This window comes from Phoca vitulina, unplaced genomic scaffold (genome assembly GCF_004348235.1).
Source record: "Phoca vitulina isolate PV1807 unplaced genomic scaffold, GSC_HSeal_1.0 scaffold87, whole genome shotgun sequence".
NCBI classification, from domain to species: domain Eukaryota; kingdom Metazoa; phylum Chordata; class Mammalia; order Carnivora; family Phocidae; genus Phoca; species Phoca vitulina.
Genome location: NW_022589790.1, coordinates 905,262 through 927,471, shown reverse-complemented (window position 1 = coordinate 927,471; position 22,210 = coordinate 905,262). Strand labels below are relative to the sequence as shown.

Here is a 22,210-nt window from a genome sequence, read left to right as displayed (position 1 = left end):
AGCACTCTGTGGGGACCAGGCCCCTGCGGGCAGCCACGCAGGCACCAGCCACGCACAAGGGACTTGCTCTTCTCACTCTATGCATCTTGGGCATCGTTCCACATTGGCACGTTCTTTGTGATGAAGTGGTCCCCAGGGTTTCAGACCCACATGGTTCTGTGGGGGGGACTCACTCTCCCCACCGTGCGGTCGGGGATGACAGGGGTTGAACAGGCGGCACTTGGGGGAGGTGGCAGGGTGTGGGCTGTGGGCGACGGGAGGCAGACACAGGTGGCCCATGTGCCCTCACCTGGAGGACCCCAGCCCAGTGGGGTCTGCCCAACCCAGGCCTTTCCCTCAGCAGAGTCACACATGGCGGGCACCAACCTTCCCTGGAGGCGTCCCTGAGGCCAATGTCCCGTGTTGGATTCCAGGTGAGATCACCTGTGTCCAGGCCTGGGGCTTCCAGTTCTGGCCATACAGAACCACCCCCCAGGGGAGCTTTAAAACTGCATTCCAGGCCAACGAAGTGATGGCCTCTGGGGTGCGCACAGCACCGGTGTTCCAAACACCATTCCGCCCCCGTGGACGCAGCCGCTGACTCCCTGGGGCAGTTTGTGAACAAGAGCAGAGCGCCCCGGGCTAGAATTCTCACCTGCCTGAGTCTCAGCTTCCCCCTGAAAACGAGGGAACCTCATCTTGGAGAACTCTCCATGCTGGGCAGGGTGAGCTGGGCGCACACAGCGGGAACCCACAGATTATGGGACCTGGCCTGAGGACCAGCTGCCGGTCACCCTTCTCCCCACCCTGTGGCCTCTCAGTGTCCCCAGGAGGCTCAGGCAGAGTGTAGAGAAGCCAAGGGAGAGCAGCCCCTGTTCATGGCTGCACAACAGGGCTACCCAGCCATTCTGAGGGCCGTGGCAGTGCCCCCAGGCTGAGCCTCTGGGGATCAACAGGAGCGGTCTGTGACCCACCGGGGTCCCCCTCAGCCAGGCCGAGTCGCCTGAGACACTCCCTCTCAGGTTATGCCCCTGCCCCTCCCGCTCTGCCAGGATGTGGAGCCCCCCGGCTGCCCGAGGCCCAGCAGCTCACAGAGGCCTGTGCCTTGGGACGCTGCAGCCCCCACTCGGTACACGAGGCCCTTGCGGGGGGTCGGGGAGGAGGCTCACCTGGGGGCAGGTGCAGCTTGTACAGTGCCTTGAGCTTCTCTGTCAGGTCCCCGTGGTACAGCCCACCTGCACAGGGAGGCCAGTGAGGAGGCCTGCTTGCAAGAGGGCACCAAAGCCCCCCCGGCCAGTCTGCACTGGAGCCCCTCCCCTTCCCAGCCGGACTCTCCTGGACAGGTCCTTGGAGCCCCAGGCCTCCCACTTGCCCCGGAGCTTTGCCCTTCTCAGGGTCGCCAGACCCACGCTGAGCAGCCCTGGCCCGGGGGAGGTGAAGTGGAGGGGAGGACCCCACGGCACCCCCACATGTTCCCAGTGGGAAAACTGCCCTTTCCATATCAGGGGTGCTGTTGCAGGGGGAAGACTGGCTGGGCTGGCATCTGGAGGCCTCTTGAGGAGGGGCCCTGGGGCTACTCACTCATCCCCATCACGAACTCCTTGAAGTTGATCAGAGAGTCCTTGTTTTCATCCAGGAGCCGGAACATGCGCCCGGCCAAGACTGGCGTGTGGGCGCCGCAGGCCCAGGGCGTCAGGCTGGCGAAGAGCTCTCGGAACTGGCTTGCGTCAATGCGGTACTGCTCCAGGTAGGGCAGGCTGGGGTCCCGATGCACAGCTGTGGGCCGGCTGCCCCCCCAGTACTGACTTGCCAGGTGCTTGGCCTGCAGGCGGCACAACGTGGTGAGACGGCCGGGCCTCCCAGCGCCCCGGCGCTTAGGACCGCCCGGCTGGTCAGTGTGTCCTCCCCCCTCCGCTGTCCCGAGTCCGCACAGTCCCGGGGCTGGGAGCACCGGGCCCGACCCAGCATCTCCCAGAACCGCCCACACGAGCACCATCAGCCTCTTGCTGACAGACGCAGGAGCGGAGACACAGCCCAGGGCTGCTGGCCACAGCAGGTCACAGTGGGGAGAGGCGGCACTGCCTGGACCATTCCCACCGTAAGGCTCAGGTACGGCTGCCAAACCAGAGGCCACGGGGAACCGACAACAGGCGGTCTGGACTTAGCTGTTTCTGCCTGCTCTTCACACCTGTTCCCCTTCTTCTGTTAACAGCACCCGAAATTTTTTGGGAGAGCCCCTCCTGTCCACATCAGGCCGTGGGATGGGCGCATGGCCTAGATTTGGCTCAACAATAAACACCCTCCTATAGCCACAGCACCTAACCTGAGTTAGTCCAACAATTAACCCTGGATTTTTTGTTAAAACCACTTGGAAAGAAAAGGCTCTTTCCCCTGAGAGAGCGGGATGACCCTGGAGCTGCGGACGACAGTCCTGCCATTCTGTAGGAAGACCAGTCCAGAGGACATCTGAGGTAGGGGAGCTTGGCAGTATGTTTAAGCCCCTTGATCCAGCCATGCCTGAAGCTGTGAATTCCTAGGCTTTCCAGTAACATGAACCAATGCATTCCCTCTTGTGTAAGCTGACTTGAGTGGATTTTCTGCCACTTAAGAAAGTGTCCTGCCGAAACTCCATGAAGGATTAAATTCTACCACATGAGGTTTGTGGCAACTGCATCTGAAGATGCTTTTAAATCAATTTCTCGGAGCACCTGGGTGGCTCAGTCTGTTAAGTGTTTGTCTTTGGCTCAGGTCATGATCCCAGGGTTCTGAGATCGAGCCCTGCATTGGGTTCCCTGCTCACAGGAAACCTGCTTCTCCTTCTCTTCCCTGCTTGTGCTCTCTCTCTAATAAAAATCGATTTCTCCTCTGGCAGGAGCTTGCTGCACCAAGGATGCACTTAGGGGACTAGGATGGGGTATTGGGCCTGCCCTCGCTCTTGGCTGTCACCTTAAACACCATGTAAAGGTCCTCCAGCTCTTCAATTGAGAAACCAATGTCCCCAGGTATAGCTCGGACCTAGAAAAAAGAGAAACAGCGTGTACTGACGGATTCTCAAGTTCCAGGTCTCTGAGAGAATCCCCACGGGACAAAGGCTAACACAGACCATCCTGGTGAGGTTGCCGGCTGGCCAAGCCCTCGACGGCAGTCCATTCAGGGAAGGAGGTATGGACCACACGCTTATCCCTGGTCACCCATCCCGCCACTCAGTCCACACTCTCCAAGGTCCTTCTTGGTGAGCGCTGGGGGGGCCTTTCTGTCCTGAACACCCAGTCAGGGACACAAGGTGAGGGGCAATCCTGTAGTGACTGCCGTCTGGATCCTTGGAAAGACTCTGGCACTGGCTCTCTGGAAGGTGTCCTAGAACTTCCCAATAAATGCTCTCTCCAGAGTTGGGGAGGACAAAGGCTTATAGCAGAGGCACAGTGGGCTGGATAGGTGGAGGGTGGCCGAGCGCCGCTACCCAGGGGCAGGGGCGAAGCCAGCAGGCTGCAGGGCTCAGCCCACAGCAGGAAGACTCTTGGCCTTTAGGCGCTGGGGGGGTCAGAGAAGCTTCGCAGTGACCAGCCCAGGAGCAGAAAACAGTGACCAGGCCTCTCCCACTTCCTCAAATTTGCACCTTCACTCCTGGATTCCAGTCCCACACGACTGGACTAGGGGGCTCTGTACCTGGCCATGTGGGCAGGAGCAGCCCACCTGGGTCACGACCCCCCCCCCCAACCTGCGGCCGTCAGAGCCCAGCCCCGTCCATACCACGCTCCGCTTGGCTGTGTCCTCCAAGGACTGGATCACTTTCAGCCTCTGTTTAAACCGCATCTGTTCGATGTCGTCGGCCCTCAGGCTGCTGAATTTCTACCGGCCGGAGGGGACTCAGTGAGATAAGGCAGAACCACAGAGCAGAGAACTGCCCCGGGCACGGCCGCCCACCCCCACAGGCCCAGCTGGGGCAGGCCGGCCAAAGAGCCCCAGAGGGTGCTGACCTCATAGGACACTCTCAGGAGGTCGAAGATGTCCACTTCTGCTGGCGGGTCATCCCCACTAGTCAGCAGGGCATGGAGGTGTGGGACAGGAGGAGAGACACTCTGCCTGTTGACCACGTTATCCAGGTATCTGCAAGGGTTAAAGGACAGAAGGCTGGACCCCCACAGGCAACGGGGGCTCTCTCCTACTACGTGACGTGGAGGGACCTGATCTGCCTAGACTCCCAATCAGGAAGCGAGGGTGCTGAGGACGGGGCATCCTCCAGGAGGGCGGGCAGAGGCATGCCCAGGAGGGTGCCCTGGCAAGTCGGGGGTCCCCCTGGAGGCAGGAGAGAGGCCTCACCCCTCATGAGGCCTGAGCACTAACTCTGGGAAGCCAGGCTGTCCTCTGGGGGTCCCTTGGGTCGGGACCCTTTTTTTTTTTTTTTTTTTTAAAGATTTTATTTATTTATTTGACAGAGAGAGAGAGATAGCAAGAGCAGGAACACAAGCAGGGGGAGCGGGAGAGGGAGAAGCAGACTTCCTGCCGAGCAGGGAGCCCGATGTGGGACTCGATCCCAGGACCCCGGGATCATGACCTGAGCTGAAGGCAGACGCTTAACGACTGAGCCACCCAGGTACCCGGGTTCGGACCTTTTTAAGCCCAGACCCTACCACACCAGGAGAAAGGTCTGTCCCAGTGGGAGGGATGACAGGGTCCTGGGTTGGCTCGGCGGGCAGGCGGCAGCATTCCTGGCAGGCCAGGGTCGCTGGGAGTGTTCCAGGCCAGGTGAATATGCACACACGGCCAGCAGGACCCTACAGAGCTCAGGGCCTGGGCCAGTGTGAGGCTGGGCCGGGGACCCTGGATGGGGGGGGACTCAGCTTCTCCGTCCAGAGAACCATGAGTGCACGGGGAGTCCCAGGGTCAGATTCTGAGGAGAAAGAGCCCTGTGGGCTACTGCTGGCTGGGACTAGAGCAGAGGGACTGTGGGCGGCACAGAGGCGGTGGGGGTGGGGGGAAGGGGCTGGATCCCAGATAGTCTGCGAGGGCTGGATGTGGGGACCTAGGGGGCAGGTGGTGGCCCATTCAGCTGTGAGAGCAAGCTGGCGCGGGCCCCTCCATCTAGGTGACGGTGACGGGGAGGGGGAGGGATGTTGCTGAGCTGGGGAGAGCAGCGTCAGGACTGCTCGGAGACAAGAGCGGGATACCCAGTGTCCGCTAGGGGCTGGACTAGGGGGCTCCGGCTGCCGCCCCCCTGCCCCCTCCCGGGTGCTCGGGCCCATTTTATCGGCTCCCAGAGCTGTCAGGACCCAGGGCTGTTTAGCTGGCATGTCCCACCAGGAAGCCTCTCTCCTGCACCGCCCCCCACCGAGTGTTCGCGGTGGTGCATGCTGAGCGAGGAGTGCCCAAGGCCGGAGATGGGCCGGGCTCTGCCATCCACGGGGGCGCCAGCCAGCGGCCTGGCGGGAGGAGGGGGGCCGGCTCGGTCACCTGCCCAGGACGGTCATGGCCTCGCCCTCGTCGCTGCAGCCCAGCAGCTGCTCCATGTTGGCATCCAGGATGGCCAAGGCCACCTGCAGGATCACCTTGATGCCCTCGTAGAAGAAGCAGTCAACGATGACCACAGCGCTCTCGAAGGGCATGACGCTGAGGAAGAGGGTCAGGAACCAGGACAGGGAGATGCTGGAGATCACCCCCAGGTCCTGCATCTTCTCGGACAGCTGTGGCAGGAAGTCTCTCGTGAGCTCCTCGAAGATGCCTTGGTCCACCAGGGCCCCTAGAGAGAGGACGAAGAAGTCTGAACGCCGGGCCCACGCCTCTGGCTTGGGCCCCAGGGTGGGTGTGGGGAGCCCACCTGATCCCCGGCCAGCTCCGCTCACTCGCAGGGCTGGAGGAAACGGGAAACAGTGTGCGGGTTTCCCTCTACGGCGTCCAAACCACTGTGTGAAAAGAATACTTGCCCCCACTGTGCTTGGATCTGCTTTTGGGGAAATACAAATCTCTCCCTTCTAGAAGTGTCTGCCGTGTGTCCTGCCCTGAAGCTTGTGAACAGATGTGTGATTATAAAGGACCCCGAGAGGGGGAGACCCCCAGAACCAAATGGTGGGGGAAGGACATCTCAGAGCCACAGACTGAGTCACGTACATAATTAAGTATGTTTGCCAACACATCTCCACTTAATCACGCAGACTCTACGGGCTGCCATTCCTGGTTGCTGAGGCCGGGTGACAGGCACCCGGGGATGTATGGACTCCCTGCCCTGGCTGCGATATGGAGATCTTGCACAGTAAAAAGCCTTGCGGAGAGTTATAGGAGCGAGAACAGAGGCCCCAGGCCTCTCACTGCCGGCTCCCGGGGAGCTGCATGCAGTCTGGGCAGACGGCCGGGAGTCTGCGTTGGGTCTCCACCTTCTAGCTGTGTGCTGATTTCTCAGCCTCCTCATCTGGGGAATGGGGGCCGTGAGTGTCTGCAGCCCGCTGCGCATCTGAGAGGCTCTGAGAGCTCACCCGTGCAATGTGCCTGGTGCGGAGGCTGGCCCAGGGAGAGCCGCCACCCCGCGGGGAGCCGTGGGGCCCCAGCACTCACCCACCACCCTGGTGTTGTAGTAGTCGGGCAGCGTGCGCTCACAGAGGGCCACCAGCAGCCAGAAGGCCTCCTCCTCACTGCCATAGAGCAGAAGCACGGACGTGACGATGTTCATGGCCTGTGGGCACAGAGACGGCAAGGGGAGGCTCACGGGGCTGGGCTACCAAGTAAGACTGCCCCGTGCCCCCAAGGGGCCTGCATGGCCTCACTCTCCAAGCAAGTCCCACAACGACAAACTATCCCACCCAACTCCAGGCCATTTGCCAAAAGGCCATTTGCAGGAAACCAATTTGACAAAAACCATCAGCCAGACCCCTCCCGTTGGGCCAGTGGGCACTTGGAAAGCCGAGAGGGAGGGTATGAGCATGTGGCCCTTCTTCAGAGCGGTTTCTGGTGTTGGAGGTGTGACAGGGGGCCAGGCAGATGGGAACGTGAGCCCCATGCAACAGCTACACGGCTGCAGTGAAACGGGGGGGGGGGGGGGGGCGCACAGCCTGAGCCGATAGCAAGGCTTCTCAGAAAAAACTTTCGCTGGCGGAGCTTCTCTTAAAAATTCTCTAAAGCCAGCACACGGACTTGCCCTGCCCCGGGAACAGGTCACGCAGAACACTGGCCGTACGGAAAGGGACTTCAGAGGGGGCGGCACGCTTCTGGGAAACCCAGACGTGGGCTCCGGGAAACAGAACGCCATCGGACTGGGCCGGGGAAGTGCCCCCCGGATGTAAAATCGGATGCTGCTGGAAGTGCAACTTGAAACCACGATGAGATGCCACCTCACGCCAGCAGGGTGGCTACTGCCCACGGACCGGAGAGCCAGCGTGGCAAGGGTGGGGGGCAAGTGGAACCCTTGTGCATTGCTGGGGGGGCACGTAAAATGGTGCCGCCGCCGTGAACAGCACTATAGGGATTCCACACACACAAAATGGAAGGTCGGATCACCACACGGTCCAGCAGTTTCACTTGTGGGTACGGACTCAGGAGAAACGAAAGCCGGGACGGGAACAGACACCGCACGTGCCCGCTCACGGCGGCGCTACTCACAAGAGCCCGAGGCAGAAGCCACGCAAGTGTACAGCTGAAGATGCACGGGTGAACCGAGTGTGGCCTATACGCGGAGGGCAATACGGTTCGGCCTTAAAAGGGGAGAAATTCTAACACAGGACGCGACAGGGACGAGCCCCGAGGACGCTGCGCTAAGGGAGTAAGCCGGTCACCAAAAGGCGGATCCTGTGCGACTCTGCTTCCAGGAGGTACAGAAGGCGGGCAAATCCGTGCAGAACGGGGAGCAGCAGGGGGGATGTCTGCAGACCCTCAACACCCAAACGCCCCAGCCCCCGGCCGCGGCACACAGAAGGCAGTATGTGCTATGGGGGGACGTGAGCGGTGAACGCTGTCCCTAGGTACAGCTCTCTTGGGGGTCAGGCTTTTCCAGGGGGCACAGGGCACAGTCACTCAGGCCTCTGCCGAGCAAGCCACTGGCAGGAGGTGCGGCCTCTGGGCCCGGCTCGCCCCCTTTACCTGACAGTAGCCGATGGTGGGGTTTCGGAAAGCATAGGCAGTCAGCACCCGCCGGAGGGCAGCGATGCCCAGCTCGTTCTGGAAGGCGGGGTGCTCGGGCATGGAGCGGTGGAGGTCCCGCTCGATCTCCTCCGTGGCCAGGCTGGACTTCCCCGTGGACTTCTCCACCAGGTCAGCATAGTAACCAGGGTGCGTCACCATCTCGTTCCAGGCCCCTGTGGACACACAGCTGGCAGCCGTCTCCCTCGCCCTCCCCTCCCGCGGGGGCCCTGGGGTCCGTTAGGAGGCGTGAGGCAAGGGTTCCCTGGTGACCAGTCCTGGGAGGGGTCGCCCCCCCCGCCCCAGTTTGAATGGCCTTCTCGTGAAACTGTCCAAGTGGCCAAGGGCGTGCGTGCTGGCAGAGCCCGTCCCAAGGAAAGGAGGCCCGCAGTGGGAAGGCACCGTCTGGGCGACAGAGCCCTGCCCTTGGTGTCTGCGCCCCAGGACGGTGCCCCCGGCTCAGGCCCCTCACCGCTGAGAGCCCCATTTTGGCCTTGGAAAGGGCTAGCAGCTCCTGTCTGGCTGACTCGGGAGGCCGGGTCAGGGGGGCTCTCACCCAGCAGCCCTGGGGGGCCGGGCCAACGCCGGGGCAGCTCACCAGAGAAGAGGAGCCACAGTTCCCCGCGGAGGCTCTCAGGGATGCCCTTCAGCACCAGCTCCCGCGTTTTGGCCGTGCGGTACATGCACACACCGCGCCCGTATTCAAAGAAGTGAATGTTCCACGACTCCTCTTTCATCTTCTCCTTGGCCTGGGGAAAAGCAAGCACTGGGTCTGGGTGTGCGCGCCGGGGCCCTCCTCCATCTGCGGCGCACGTCTATGAGAGCCCAGGCCGGGCGGGGCACAGCACCACCCCGAGGCAGCAGCGAAATGAGCCTCCGTGCAGAGGCCTAGAGTCTGGGGTGACCGGCCCTGCCCCGCGGGTCAGGCAGGGTGCCCCTGGACACTGTCCTTCGGGGGCCCGAGGACCTGAGGTGGCGTGCAGGCACGAAGCCCCCTCCCAGGCCCGGGTCCTGCATGGTGATGGGGTCCGCGCTCTGGGCTTACCCCCTTGGCCCCCAGGTCCTCCATGGGCGAGTTTCCCTGGAAGAGTTTAAGCAGCCCCTGCGATGCGGTCGGGGCCTCCTGCACGCTGGAGCTCTGGCGGCCCCCCAGGGGTGTGGTGGGGCTGGCGGGCTGATCTGAGGCCTCTGCAGGAGCTGGGGAGTGCTGAAAAACACAACACAGGAGGGAAAGCACCCGGTGAGTGAGCTGCCCAGAGCGGGGTCTCTGATGTGCAAGCCTGTCAGCTGTTTGAGCACGTGGCCCCCGGCCTCAGGATTGGCTCCGGTCGGGACTGTCGGGAAAGAGCAGCGGGCCCCACAGAGCCCAAGTGCTGAGCCACAAAGTGGAGCGGAGGTGGGGCGACACCGGGGCCAGACCGGCCCGCACAGCCCTTTGCAGATGGACAGAGTCCTAACTGAGGCAATCGTCCCGCGGGAGCCCTTGATGACTGCTGAGCCAGGGAACGAGTCCTCTCCTATCCCCTCTCCCTCAGGCGACCTGTCCACTGTGCCCTCAAGGGCCCTTCCAAGAAGAAGGGGCTCCCACAGGGCTGGATGTTGCCCCCAGAGCTCCCCGAGTTTCTGTCTTCCTCTGGCCCCCACGTCTGGTGTGTGTGGTGCACCCCACAGCGGTCACATAACCTCTTGGCTCTGGACACTCATGTCAGCTCAAGACTGGGTGCTGTGGCATCCAGCGAACTAGAACTGCGTGTGTGAGGCGGGCTCCCCGCCTGCAGACCACCTCTGCCACGGGCACCACGGGCTACTTCCCCCATGGGGCCTCGCCCTGAACAGGGCCTCGCGTGAGAGGGGGCCCCAGGTGGGAGCCCAGGGATCTGCTTTCCCACCGCACAGCCAGCTGAAGGGCAAGAGAAATGGACCGTGCAGTGGCTCGGGGAACGTGCCAGGGTGGGGGGCAGCATGGGGCTGGCGGAGGGAAGGAGGGATCAGGGACAGAGGTCTGCAGGGGAGCCCTGCCTTTCAGGGCTCTTCCCCTGGTTTTCTGGAACCCTCCCCTGGCAAACGCATCTCCTCAGGGGAGCCCTGGCAGCCCTGACCCTTCAGGCCCAGCGTGGCTGATGCGTGACATCCGTCCCCTGCTCGAGCACTGTCCCTGCGGCCTTCCAGGTGAGCTCGCCGTGGGTAATGGCCTGCGCAGGGAGCTTGTCTCGTCCCCTGGCCCAGGGGCTCAGGAGGGCCACAGCTGGTGCCTGTTCTCCCCTCGGCTCCCTCCCTGAGCACCCACCGGCAGGAACAACACTGCTCTGAGTGGACACTCGTCACTGGCTCCCTGCAACCCACTTCCCCTTCTGCCAGCAGCCAGCTCCCCATTTCTCGGGGGGGGGGGGCACATTTCTCTCCGCTCTTGGCTTGGCACTTTGTGGGCTCCACTGAGAACCAGGATGAAGCCCTGAACTAATAATTAGCTGTTCCCACCCCAGGGCTCAGGGGGGCGGGGCTGGAGGCACTGTGTCACCTGGTCGCCACCGAGGACGTGCAGGGGTGACTCTGCAGGGAACGCTGGGATGAGCCGAGGATGCGGGGGTTGCCACCAGCATCCGGGTCCCACACACGGCCCGGGAACTAAGCCCTCCTGGCGGAAAGCCCAGTCCAGTGGGGAGGGGTCCCTGTGACGTCAGGCGGCCCACCGTGAGGACTTCTTGGCTTGTGGGCCAGTAAGCCCCACCTTTGCATGTCGTGCTCCAGCCTGGGTCTTGTCATCTCAGATCCCCCCACCGCCACCCCTACCCCGGCCACGGTCCCATCCTCCAAGTGGCAGGGGCAGGGGATGCTGGTTGGCTTCCTGCAGGACCTCACCCTCTCTGTGGTCCTTGTAAGAGAGCCCTCTTCTCGGCTGTAGTGAAGGGTCCACAGAGAGTACGTGTGAAACCCACCGAACAGTACTCTTTGAATATAAATGGCATATTGTATGTCAGTTTTGCCCCGGAGATGCTGTCTTTAATAAAAAGGCGGGGGGGGGGGGGAGAAAGAAAGAAAAGGAAGAGAACTCTGCTAGGTCCCATCCACAGTCCATCCCTCTGCCCCCGGCTGGTGTTCCGGAGGTGGATTTTCATGACGAACTGTGCAGTCTGTGTGGGCACAACCCCAGACCAGACCGACATGGAGATTCTGCTGCCCGCCTGAGGTTCCCCAAAGGGACCGGGACACAGATGGACCTGCAGGCCCCAGAGCACCTCCGAGAATCAGGCTCTCAGTGCTGCAGAAGGGCACGGACTCCAGGGTGTGGCCTTGGCGACGCCGTCCAGTGTGACGGCTGCGTGCGAGACGGGGAGCTCACGGGCCATGCCGCCTGGGAGTCCTGCGTTTTCCTGGGCCCGTCCCTCCCGTGCCTGCAGGTGACCACCTCACACATCCGTCCAGTGCAAACCTGCCGACCCACCTCCCCACCTCACCTCCTGCTCAACAGAACCTCTGGCCTCCTGCTAGACTGAGCGAGCGAGCGGGAGCAATCTGAGGCCCGTCGCGGCCACGGCCATCAGCCAGCCTTCCTGTGTCCGTGGCCCACAGGCCCAGCCTTCCACCTCTGGGACGGGGACCCTCCTCTAGGCGACTGCCCCCGCAGTGGGTCCACGGACGAGATCCAGCGGGCGCCGTCCCTACAAACCCTCCTCGTGCTTCCACGGGGGGCGCTCACACACCATGTGCACTGAGCTGTCCACCTATGCTCCCTGCGCTTTAGTGTGTGTTACACCTCAACTAAAGTGACCCGTTCTGCTCGGCTGACCTTTATAACAAACTCCTCAAAAGAGTTGTTGAAACTCACTGCTTCCTTTCCCCCAGCCTGCCAGGAAGTACACCTTCTCGTTTTGGTATCTAACATCCAGCACCCCGGTCCGTCCCCCCAGACCCTGTCGATCCCTCCTGTGGGCAACGCTGAAATTCACGAGCGCGCCTCTTCTCGCCCTCCCTGCTCTCCCTGCCAATGTACAGTGATACACTTTCACTCCCAGGTAAGGAGGCAATCGGTGAGCTTATTCTACTTTCCATGCCTTTTTTAAAAAAAGATTTTATTTATTTGAGAGAGAGAGAGCAAGTGAGCACGTGCACGAGCAGGGAATGGGTAGAGGGAGAGGGAGAAGCAGACTCCCCGCAGAGCAGGGAGCCCGACGCGGGGCTCGATCCCCGGACCCTGAGATCATGACCCGAGCGGAAGCCAGAAGTTCAACCGACTGAGCCACCCGGGTGCCACTTAAAGCGGTTAGATTTCTTAAATTCCTCCATGTTCTTTACTTACTGCCTGTGGTCTTCACTCCTGAATCTTATTTTTCCCATATAAAATTCTTTGATCATGGTTTTTTAAAATTATATATCTTTAAAATGTTACTCTTGGGGCGCCTGGGTGGCTCAGTCGATTGAGCGTCTGACTTTTGATTTTGGCTCAGGTCATGATCTCAGGGTCCTGGGATCGAGCCCCACATCAGGCTCTGCACGGAGTCTGCTTGAGATTTTCTCTCTCTCTCGCCCTCTGCCACTCCCCCCCGCCCCCAGGGTTTTGTGCTCTCTTTCTCTCAAAAAAAAACATAAACCTTAAGAAAAAAAGACATCTCTGATGCTTATTTAAAAAAATTAAAAATAAATAAAATGTTACTCTGTATAAAATGTTGCTATCTAAAAGTCTGAACCTACTCTGATTTTCTTCTTTCATAAATGACTTGGGTCTTTTTTGACTGGTTGCCCCAAAGATTTTTTTTTTTAATCTTTAGTTTTTACTGCATTCTGTTAACAATATTGACTATTCCGGACTGGTTTTCCCAGAAGTACGACGTGCCCTTCCACCATGCACAGTCAAGTCTTTTTACGCTCAGAAAAGTTTTCTCGATTGGTAGTTTCTATCAGTTGTTATTCTACGCTCTTCGGTTTTCTGTTTCTATTATTTTACGGTCTTTGCTATTCTACGCTCTTATACATAAGTTGGATATTCTTTGTCTGACTTCTTTATCACAGCTCCTGACCATTTTTTTCTCTTTCTTGTTTGGCCCTCCCTTGACCCCCATCCCTTCCTTATCCCTTCAAGTCTATTCATTGTGTTCTCCTTGTGCAATACTTAATTCTGAAAAATTTCTCCTGAGTCCCATCAACTCTTTTCTGTTGACTGGTCACTTTGTTTCTGAGCTTTCTAAAAATTTTTATTTATACCATTCTTTAGTAGTTTCTATTATTTTTTGAATTCTTTTTAGATCATTTTGAAATATTAGGGTGTGGTTTTCATCTGCTTTGGGGGAATACTGTTCTGATGGACTTTCATTGTCTGTGGAAGGTTACCTGGTTTGTTTTTTTCCCCTATGATACCTTTGTATGGGGTGTGATCATAATCCTCTGTTGCTCGGGTTTAAATGACATGAATTCTTCTGTACTTTCGGGAGGATTATGTACGTGTTGGGAAGAGGTGGGTCAGGGTAGCTTTCCACACTGAACATCTGGGGACCCGTCTTCTGCTGCACCTCTCAGCGTATCCCCCTCCTCTCAAGATTTCCTATCCGTTTTCTCTAGTGTCAGAAGCTTCTCTCCCCCCCTCCCCCCCCCCCCCCCCCCCCGGGTTCCTGCCCTGCTCAGTCCAGGTCTTGTTTTCCTCAGGGAGGGAGGGCTCTTTCCTTTTGGGGGTTGTGGTGGGTGTTTCAGATCCTCAGGGCAGTGCGCCGCCCTGAATTATCTGATCTTCCCTCCCTCCTTATGTTTGGTTTGCTTATCTGTAGAGTGGAGCTGAGAAATGTCCCCAGGTCACTGGCTGTATCTCAGAGTCACCTGCCGAGGCTTCTGTTCAGTGAGCAGTCTCTCTTGGGGGTGTGGGGAGGTGTTTTATGGTGGTTTCTGGGTTCCCTGGCTCTTGGGACTGTCAGAACCCCTTCGCTCTTCCCTTTACCGCCTCCGCACAGCTGCTGAGTCTACGTCCGTTTAGAGTAACGCTACAGTTGGTGGTCTGACCCTACCTCGTCGTCGTCTGGGGTTTGTGGGACACCCTTCCCACCTGCCTTTGTTAAAGTTGGTCTGGGCCTTTTCCTGAGGAGAGTCGGTAAGATTTAAAAATTACCCTGCTCCCACCGCCTTGTCCCAGTTAAAGGCCCCTCCACTCAGGTTTTTCTTCCTGTCTTTCCACTGAGCGACTCGGGTCAAGGCCGCCATGACCTGTGTTTGCTGTCTCCAGTAGCCGGGTCTCGGTGCTCGTAATGCTTGACCTCCGACATCATACATCCCAGCCTGCACTCTTCCAGCCTGCTCTCCCTGCATCTTCCCCGCGGCGTGAGATGGTGGTTGACCCTCTGAGCTGCACAGCCAACATCACAGATGACACCAGTGTCATCACCTTGTAAACCCCTCTCTTTCGCCCAGACCCAATACTGAATGTACGGAACCCATCCATGATCTCAGATCTACTTCCAGACCATGTCCTATACACTAACACTGAACAATCCAAGAAGGAAATTAACAAGACAATTCCATTTATGACAGCATGGAAAAGAATCAAGTGCTTAGGGATAAACCGAACCAAGGAGGGGGAGACTTGTAAGCTCAAGACTACAGAATATTGCTGAAAGAAATTAAAGAAGGCATAAATAAACGGAAAGACATTCTGTGTTCGTGGATTAGAAGACTTAACATTGTTAAAATGTCAATACTCCCCAAAGTGACCTACAAATTCAGTGTAACTCCCTGTCAAAATCCCAATGACTTTGTTTGCAGAAAAAAAAATCTATATTAAAATTCACATGGAATCTCAAGGGCAGGACCACAAATAGTGAAAACAATAGCCAAAGAGGATGAAACTGGGGGAGGAGGTCTCATACTTGTTGATTTAAAAGTCTGCTATAAAGCTGTACTGGCATGAAGACAACAGACCAACAGAACAGAACTGAGAGCCCAGAACTGAGCCTCGAATATGTGGTAAATGATTTCTGACAAGGGTGCCAAGACTGTTCAATGGGGAACGGACAGAGTTTTGTAACAAATGGTGCTGAGAACCGGGTATCCAACTGCAAAATGATGAAGATGGACCCTTACCTCACACCATACATGAACATTAACTAAAAAATGGAACAAAGACATAAATGTAAGAGCTAAGGCTATAAAACTCTTAGAACAAAACACAGAGGAAAAGCTTTATGACTTTGGATTGGCAATCATTTCTTGGATATGACACTAAAAGCACAAGAAATGAAAGAAAAATAAACTGGACTACATAAAAATGTAAAACTTCTGTACATCAAAGGACACAATCATCAAAATGAGAAGGCAATCCATGGGAACGAGAGAAAATATTTGCAAATTATATATCTGATGGGTTAATATCCAGAATATATACAGAACTTCTACAACTTGACAACAAACAACCCAACTCAAAAAAAAAGGTGAAGAACTTGAATAGACATTTCTCCAAAGAAGCTGGACAAACGGTCAATAGGATATGAAAAGATGACCAATATCACTGATCACTGGGGAAATGCAAATCAAAACCACAATGAGATACCACTTCACACCCATTAGAATGGTTATTGTAAAAAACCTGGAAGATAATACGCGTTGGCAAGGATGGGGAGGAACTGAGACCCTTGTGCACTGCTGGTGGGAATGTGAAATGGTGCAGTCACAGGGGAAGAAGGTATGGCAATTCCTCAAAACATTAAACATTGAATTACCCATTGACTTCTTGCCAGCAATTCTACTTCCGGGTATCTCCCTCTAAGAACTGAAAGCAGGGTCTTGAAGAGATGTGTGTACACCTACATTCATAGCAGCATTATACAATAGCCCAAAGGTACAAGCAACCCAAGTGTCCCTCAAAAGATGGACGGTGGCGCCTGTTAAGCATCAGACTCTTGATTTCGGCTCAGGTCATGATCTTAGGTTTGTGAGATCGAGGCCCGCGTTGGGCTCCATGCTGAATGTGGAGCCTGCTTAAGATTCTGTCTCTCCATCTATCCCCCAGGCCCCTGCTCACGCGCTCTCTCTCTCAGAAAAAGGATGAATGGATAAACAAATATGGTATACGTCTACAGTGCGATATTATTCAGCCTTAAAATGGAAGGAAATTCTGACACTGCTACCATGAGGACGAACCCTGTGGTTGCACAAGAGGTGAATGGACATCGCGCCACTGAACTGTATACTTCAAAATGGGTTAGATGGTGGATTTCATGTTATGTGACTTTTACCACAATTAAAAAAAAAAAAGGACATCCTGAATTTGACCACTTCTCACGAGCTCCACTGCTCCTACCCTCGACCAAGGCTCTAACGTTCCATGTCCTGATTACTTTAGCAGCCTTTCCACTCCTGTCTGCTTCTACCCGGGCCACTCCCTAGTCCAGCACTGCCCAAGGGACACAGAATGAGAGCAGCATATGTAATTTAACCCGTTCTAGTAGCCACGTTAAAATACAGGAGAGAAATTGGTGAGATGAGTTCTAATAACAGATTTTATTTAATGCACTCTAGCCAACATATGGTTATTTCAACATGGAATTACTATAGAAAGTTACTGAGATCTTTTATGTTCTCTTTTCTCATAGTACACGTTCGACCTCTGGCGCGGAGTTTATGCCCATGGCACACTGCAGTTTGGACCAGCCACGTTTTCCAGTGCCCAACAGCTACGTGCAGCTCCTCTGCTGAGCAGCTGTGCCTCTCACCTGTTCCCAACCTGACAGGCCAGACTAATTCTATTAGAACATGCACAGATCGTGTCCCTCCTCCGGCCAGAACTCGCCAACGGCTTCCCATCTCACTCAGAGTCAAAGCTGAAGTGCCGACAAGGCCCACAGGCTTCCATGATCTGGTTTCCTGCTTCCTTCTAACTCACCTTCTGCACTGGTCTTCACTTGCCTCTGCGGCTTGTGCCAAGCAAAACCCCACCTCTGGGCCTTTGCACCTGCTATTCCCTCTGCCTCCAACACCCTTTCCCCAGGTACTTCATGGCTTGTTCCCTTGGGAGCCCCTCCTTTCCCCTGATCCCTTTATCCTGCTCTATTTTTATCCATAGATCTTATCACCACCTGCCATACCTCAGATGTTTGTTTGCTTATTGTCTGTCTCCCACTAGAATATAAGCTCTGTCTAATCTGTTCACTGCCCTATTCCCAGTGCCTGGGATAGCACCTGGCACCTAATGGAAATGCAATAAAAACATCTTGGGGGGGACACCTGGGTGGCTCAGTGGGCTGAGCGTCTAACTCTTGGTTTCAGCTCAGGTCGTGATCTCAGGGTCGTGGGATTGAGTCCCACATCAGGCTCCCTGCTCAGCGCAGAGTCTGCTTGTCCCTCTCCCTCTGCTCCTCCCCACCCCACCCCCCCGGCTCATGCTCGTTCTCTCTCAAAATAAATAAATAAAATCTTAAAAAAAGCCCCCAAAACTATGCTGGGTGAACAGTGAGCGTTCAGAAGGGGCCAGGGATCTATGCTTACTCTGGCCTGGTAGGCCCTGTCATTTGTCGTGTTGGGCCTCATGAAGGCAGCTCAACATTCTTTTCACCCAATCTAAACTCACTCTCTCTTGAAATCCCAGATCAAGCCCAATTTCCTCTAAGAAACCTTCCTAAATGTCTCCAATGATCAGAGTCTGTCCAGCCCCTTCCCATCCTTCCCTATCTACTTACTGAGCATTGACTACGGGGGTGGAAAATATAAAGGCCTCCGTGGGCCAGACCAGGTGGGGCTTTGGGGAGCTGGAGGGCATGTGCCACCGCTTGGCTCCAGGGCCACCTGGCGGGAGTGTGGGCCCCGTAATGCCAGGGTTGCTAATTTTTCCAGAGAAGCCAGATATGTGGATTTTTACATGGACTCTTCTAATCATGAAGTGTTTTTGCAAACTCAGATTGACCCACAGCACACATATCTTGTTATACCAGGAAGCAATCAAATATGGCCATGGCTGTGCCAACCTCAGTGAGCTCCCTCTGGTCACAGATGGACTGAGGGGAATAACTGTCATGGACCGAAACAGCTGCCTAAGTCTGTAAGTTCATAATTATAATGACAAAACGAACATCACAAATGCCTCGATCATATCTGGAAGATACTAGAAATGCAGCTCATCGTTTTAACAACTGGTGAATAAAAGCAGGGGATGGGGCGCCTGGATGGCTCAGCCGTTGGGCGTCTGCCTTTGGCTCGGGTCATGATCCCAGGGTCCTGGGATCAAGCCCCGCATCGGGCTCCCTGCTCCGCAGGAAGCCTGCTTCTCCCTCTCCCACTCCCCCTGCTTGTGTTCCCTCTCTTGCTGTGTCTCTGTCAAATAAATAAAAAAAATAAAAAATAAAAAAATAAAATAAAAGCAGGGGATAAAAGATTTCATTTGCCTTTCCTAGGTGAACTATGCCTCAGTAGCGAAGTAGTTGATGAAGGGGGTTCTCTCTAGGGACATATTCCAGGCTCATCAACAGAAGGATTGACAGTAGACTGCCGCCATCTTGCAACCCCTGATCTATGCAAAGCCCATCAGGGACTGAGAACAGTACACGACAGGATGACCGGGTGTTGTATATAGCTCTTGGTGGAAGTACATAGCTCCTCAATCCCACGTACAAGCAGACTCGTCCCTAAACACGCAAACAACTGAACCTGAATCTGATCTGGGTCTCACTATTCAACCACCAACCTACAGGAGACAGGGGACAGAAGAATACTGTAAACGCCTCCAGAGGGATGCCAGCAGGAAGAACCAGACCGTGAGACCCTCTACAGCACAAATGACCCCGTTCCTTCAACAAAATGCCGCAAGAAGAAAGAGAGACGGAGCAGACATCTCCAGATCAAAAGGAATTTAAGAGACATATTGACTGACCACATATGACCTATGTGTACTTCAATGCCAATGATGCTCAGACAGTAAAAAGTACATCTACGTTTGGGGAAACGCGAATACAAGTACAGTTGACCACTGAGCAACCCGGGTTCTGGATGCGCAGGCTCACTTATGTGTGGATGTTTTGGATAAACACAGCACTGTAAATGTATTTTCCTTCCCTTAAGATTTTATTAATAACATTTTCTTTTCTGTTACTGTTAAGAATACGGTATATAATACATGTAACATACCAAATCCAGGTTAATCAGCTGTTTATGCTGAGTAAGGCTTCCAGTCCAGGGTAAACTCTTAGTAGTTAAAGTTTTGGAAGAGCTAAAAGTTCTACGTGGATTTCTTTTTTTTTTTTATTTTTTTTTTTAAAGATTTTATTTATTTATTTGAGAGAGAGAATGAGAGAGAGAGAGAGAGCATGAGAGGGGGAGGGTCAGAGGGAGAAGCAGACTCCCTGCCGAGCAGGGAGCCCGATGCGGGACTCGATCCTGGGACTCCAGGATCATGACCTGAGCCGAAGGCAGTCGCTTAACCAACTGAGCCACCCAGGCGCCCCTCTACGTGGATTTCTGACTGCGTGAGGGGTTGGCGCCCCTAACCCTTGCATTGTTCAAAGGTCAACTGTATTTGATATTAAGGAATTACTGTTAATTTTGGTGTAATAATGATATTGAAGTTAAGTCTTTAAAAAGAGGGTCTTCCCTCCTCCAAAAAAAACCCAGGTCTTTCCCTGTAAAAATCCCTGAAAGACTGAAGATTGACCAGAGAAGTACCAGTAAATGAACCAACGCTGGATAGGCCTCGACTATGGCAGAAGTTCCTGTGGGATGGAAGTGAGGCTGGCTGGTCAAGCCCGAGAAGGTTTCTTACATGCAACGGGGCTTGAGGCAGGCGGGGGTGCTCAGGAGGACTGGGGGGCCGCGGCGGGGTACAGAGGGGCCTGTGAGCTCGGGCAGCACGTGTGGCCGGGACACCCACGTCGGGCTAGGTTAGGCTTGCCATCCTGCACCCAGAGGGGGCCCTCCCACCTGAGGCCACGGCAGGCACCAGCATGGAGGCTGATGGCCGCCCGGGCTCTCCTCCTGGCCCTGACCGCCCCGCCCCACCGCTCCCATGGGGGCCTCTCACCTCCGGGGCTGGGTCTGCGGTGCTGGCTTTCCTTCCCCCACCGTTGCCTCCTGGCTGCTTGGACGGCATTTTTTGGAGGAAGTCAGAGATCCTCTGAACTAAGAAATCGCGGTCTTTCAGGTTGGCGAACAGGAAGGTCATTTTGCTCTTGGTGCTAATGGACAGGGGGCTGGGCAGGACACTGGAGCTGTCAGCTTTTTCGACAATGGTCACCTGAGAAGGCAAAGCGAGCACTGGGGGTGGGTGTCTGGGGATGGGAAGCTGACCGGCCCTGGGTGTGTGGGAGCACAGTGGCCTCACGCAGTTCTCTCCGGGCCAAGGGCACTGGCTGGGCCCCACCGCGTTCCCGTGCTGAGTCTGCCGCTTATCGCCATGGGACTCTGAGCAAGTCACCTGCACGCGCAAGCCCGGCTTCCCCCTGCTGATGGGGGCGGTGAGCCCGCCGGCCTCGCGGGACCACTGTGAGGATGATGATGCAGAAGTGCTCAGCCCCGCTGGCGGCCCATCCGGCTTCCCAAAGACGTCCAGTTACTCTCTTACTCTAAAGCACGGGGAGCAGCCCTGCCTGCACGCTGTCCTAAGCACCGGCTCCCCGGGTACTTGCCAACAGGGGCGTCCCGGGCCCGGCTCTGACCCTGAGGCGTGTGGGCAGCATCATAGGTGTGGAGGGTGCAGAATGGGCTTTCAAGGGATGCCTCTGCGGAGCCTGTGGCCCAGGGGGTGGACAGACAACAGACAGGCAGGGACTGGCCTGACACACGAGGAAAGGCTGGAGAAGCTGGGGCAAGAGCGAGCAGGGGCGGGCAACGAGTGTGTGCAGGTGTGCGTGTGTGTGCAGATGCATGTGAGCATGTGTGTGCACGTGTGCACACAGGTCTGCACGCACGTGAGCTAAGATCTAAGAAGGGGGGAACGGTCCACTGAAGGTCCCACGGGTCCCGGCGGGGCATCGACATGCGCTGACGGACATTCTCAACTACGCGGGGGGAGGGGACGAAAGGCTCAGGTGCAGGTAGCACCCTCCTGAGGGGGCGGCCGTGGACAGGAAGGGACGTGCGGGGGGGACGCGGGAACAAGGCCCGGTGAGGGTCCAAGCCAGCTTCTGCTTGCCAGCTGAGCCAACGGACAGCAGGAATGCTGCTTCCTGAGGCGGGGCGCAATGTCCGCTCTGCAGCCTGCTCTGAGGGGGAAGCCCTGTGAAGGCCCCTGGTGGGCACACTGGGGATCATTGGCACCAGGCCAGGGCCTCTGTCCTGACCCCAGAGCCCGAGTCCGTCCTGCTCCCCACCTCAGCCAGGCTCTCTGCCATCAGAAACACCGGGATCATCGGGAGAAACAGAGCTGAGGCCTATGGAGACCTCTGCACCCACCCCCAGGCCTTGGCCCAGGACAGACTCACGGCCCAGCAGGAACAGGGAATGTGGGGTCAGGGGTTACCTGAGCCCTCAGCCGGAAGCTTCTGGAGCTGTGGCTCTTTCAAGTCCCTTGCCTCGGACTTGCCTTGGGGAAACGAGGCAGCACACAGAAGAACCCCCCTCCCCCGACACCTACCACCGCTGCACCCACAACTGGAGGGCTTTGTAAATGCAGGGGGGCCTCACAACTCCAGGCTGTTAATAAAATCAAGATACTGCGATCTAGGTTATAACTTAAGAACCTCACTGTGCTTCACAGAGCTGAACAGCCACTCTGCCCTGCTGGGCCACGAGGAAAAGGAGGCCTGAGGACCTGCTCTGACCTTCTGCGGGGGGGTCTGTCAGTGCTTTCCACCTTATGGGGGCCCTCTCCCTCACTTCCACACCCTTCACTGCAGCATAGGACAAACGGCCTTGCTTCCGTCAGGGTCACTGTGGAAGCCTAAGAAACCTGAGAAAAAATTATCTCTGACAGATGAGAGCCGTCCCCATCCCTGACGGGTGAGAGCTGACCCCTACCTGTGACAGGTGAGAGCCATCCCCATCCCTAACACAGGTGAGAGCCGTCCCAATCCTTGATGGGTGAGAGCTGACCCCTACCTGGACAGGTGAGAGCCATCCCCATCCCTGACGGGTGAGAGCTGACCCCTACCTGTGACAGGTGAGAGCTGTCCCCATCCTTGACAGGTGAGAGCTGACCCCTACCTGTGACAGGTGAGAGCCGTCCCCATCC

General features: G+C 56.5%; 1 protein-coding gene across 2 annotated transcripts in view; it reads right to left on the bottom strand.

Annotated features, from left to right (window-relative positions):
• The window catches only part of TBC1D9B (TBC1 domain family member 9B), a 41,524-nt gene that overhangs the window by 5,417 nt on the left and 13,897 nt on the right, over positions 1 to 22,210 (bottom strand). For both annotated transcript variants that reach the window (XM_032395743.1, XM_032395744.1), the window contains exons 7-17: positions 20,063 to 20,275; positions 9,128 to 9,289; positions 8,681 to 8,831; positions 8,044 to 8,258; positions 6,526 to 6,643; positions 5,431 to 5,716; positions 3,957 to 4,086; positions 3,730 to 3,828; positions 2,926 to 2,994; positions 1,561 to 1,801; positions 1,149 to 1,214 (exon numbers count right to left, since the gene is read on the bottom strand). In XM_032395743.1, coding sequence (XP_032251634.1) covers positions 1,149 to 1,214; positions 1,561 to 1,801; positions 2,926 to 2,994; positions 3,730 to 3,828; positions 3,957 to 4,086; positions 5,431 to 5,716; positions 6,526 to 6,643; positions 8,044 to 8,258; positions 8,681 to 8,831; positions 9,128 to 9,289; positions 20,063 to 20,275 — 1,750 coding nt within the window. The remainder of the gene's footprint in view (positions 1 to 1,148; positions 1,215 to 1,560; positions 1,802 to 2,925; positions 2,995 to 3,729; positions 3,829 to 3,956; positions 4,087 to 5,430; positions 5,717 to 6,525; positions 6,644 to 8,043; positions 8,259 to 8,680; positions 8,832 to 9,127; positions 9,290 to 20,062; positions 20,276 to 22,210) is intronic.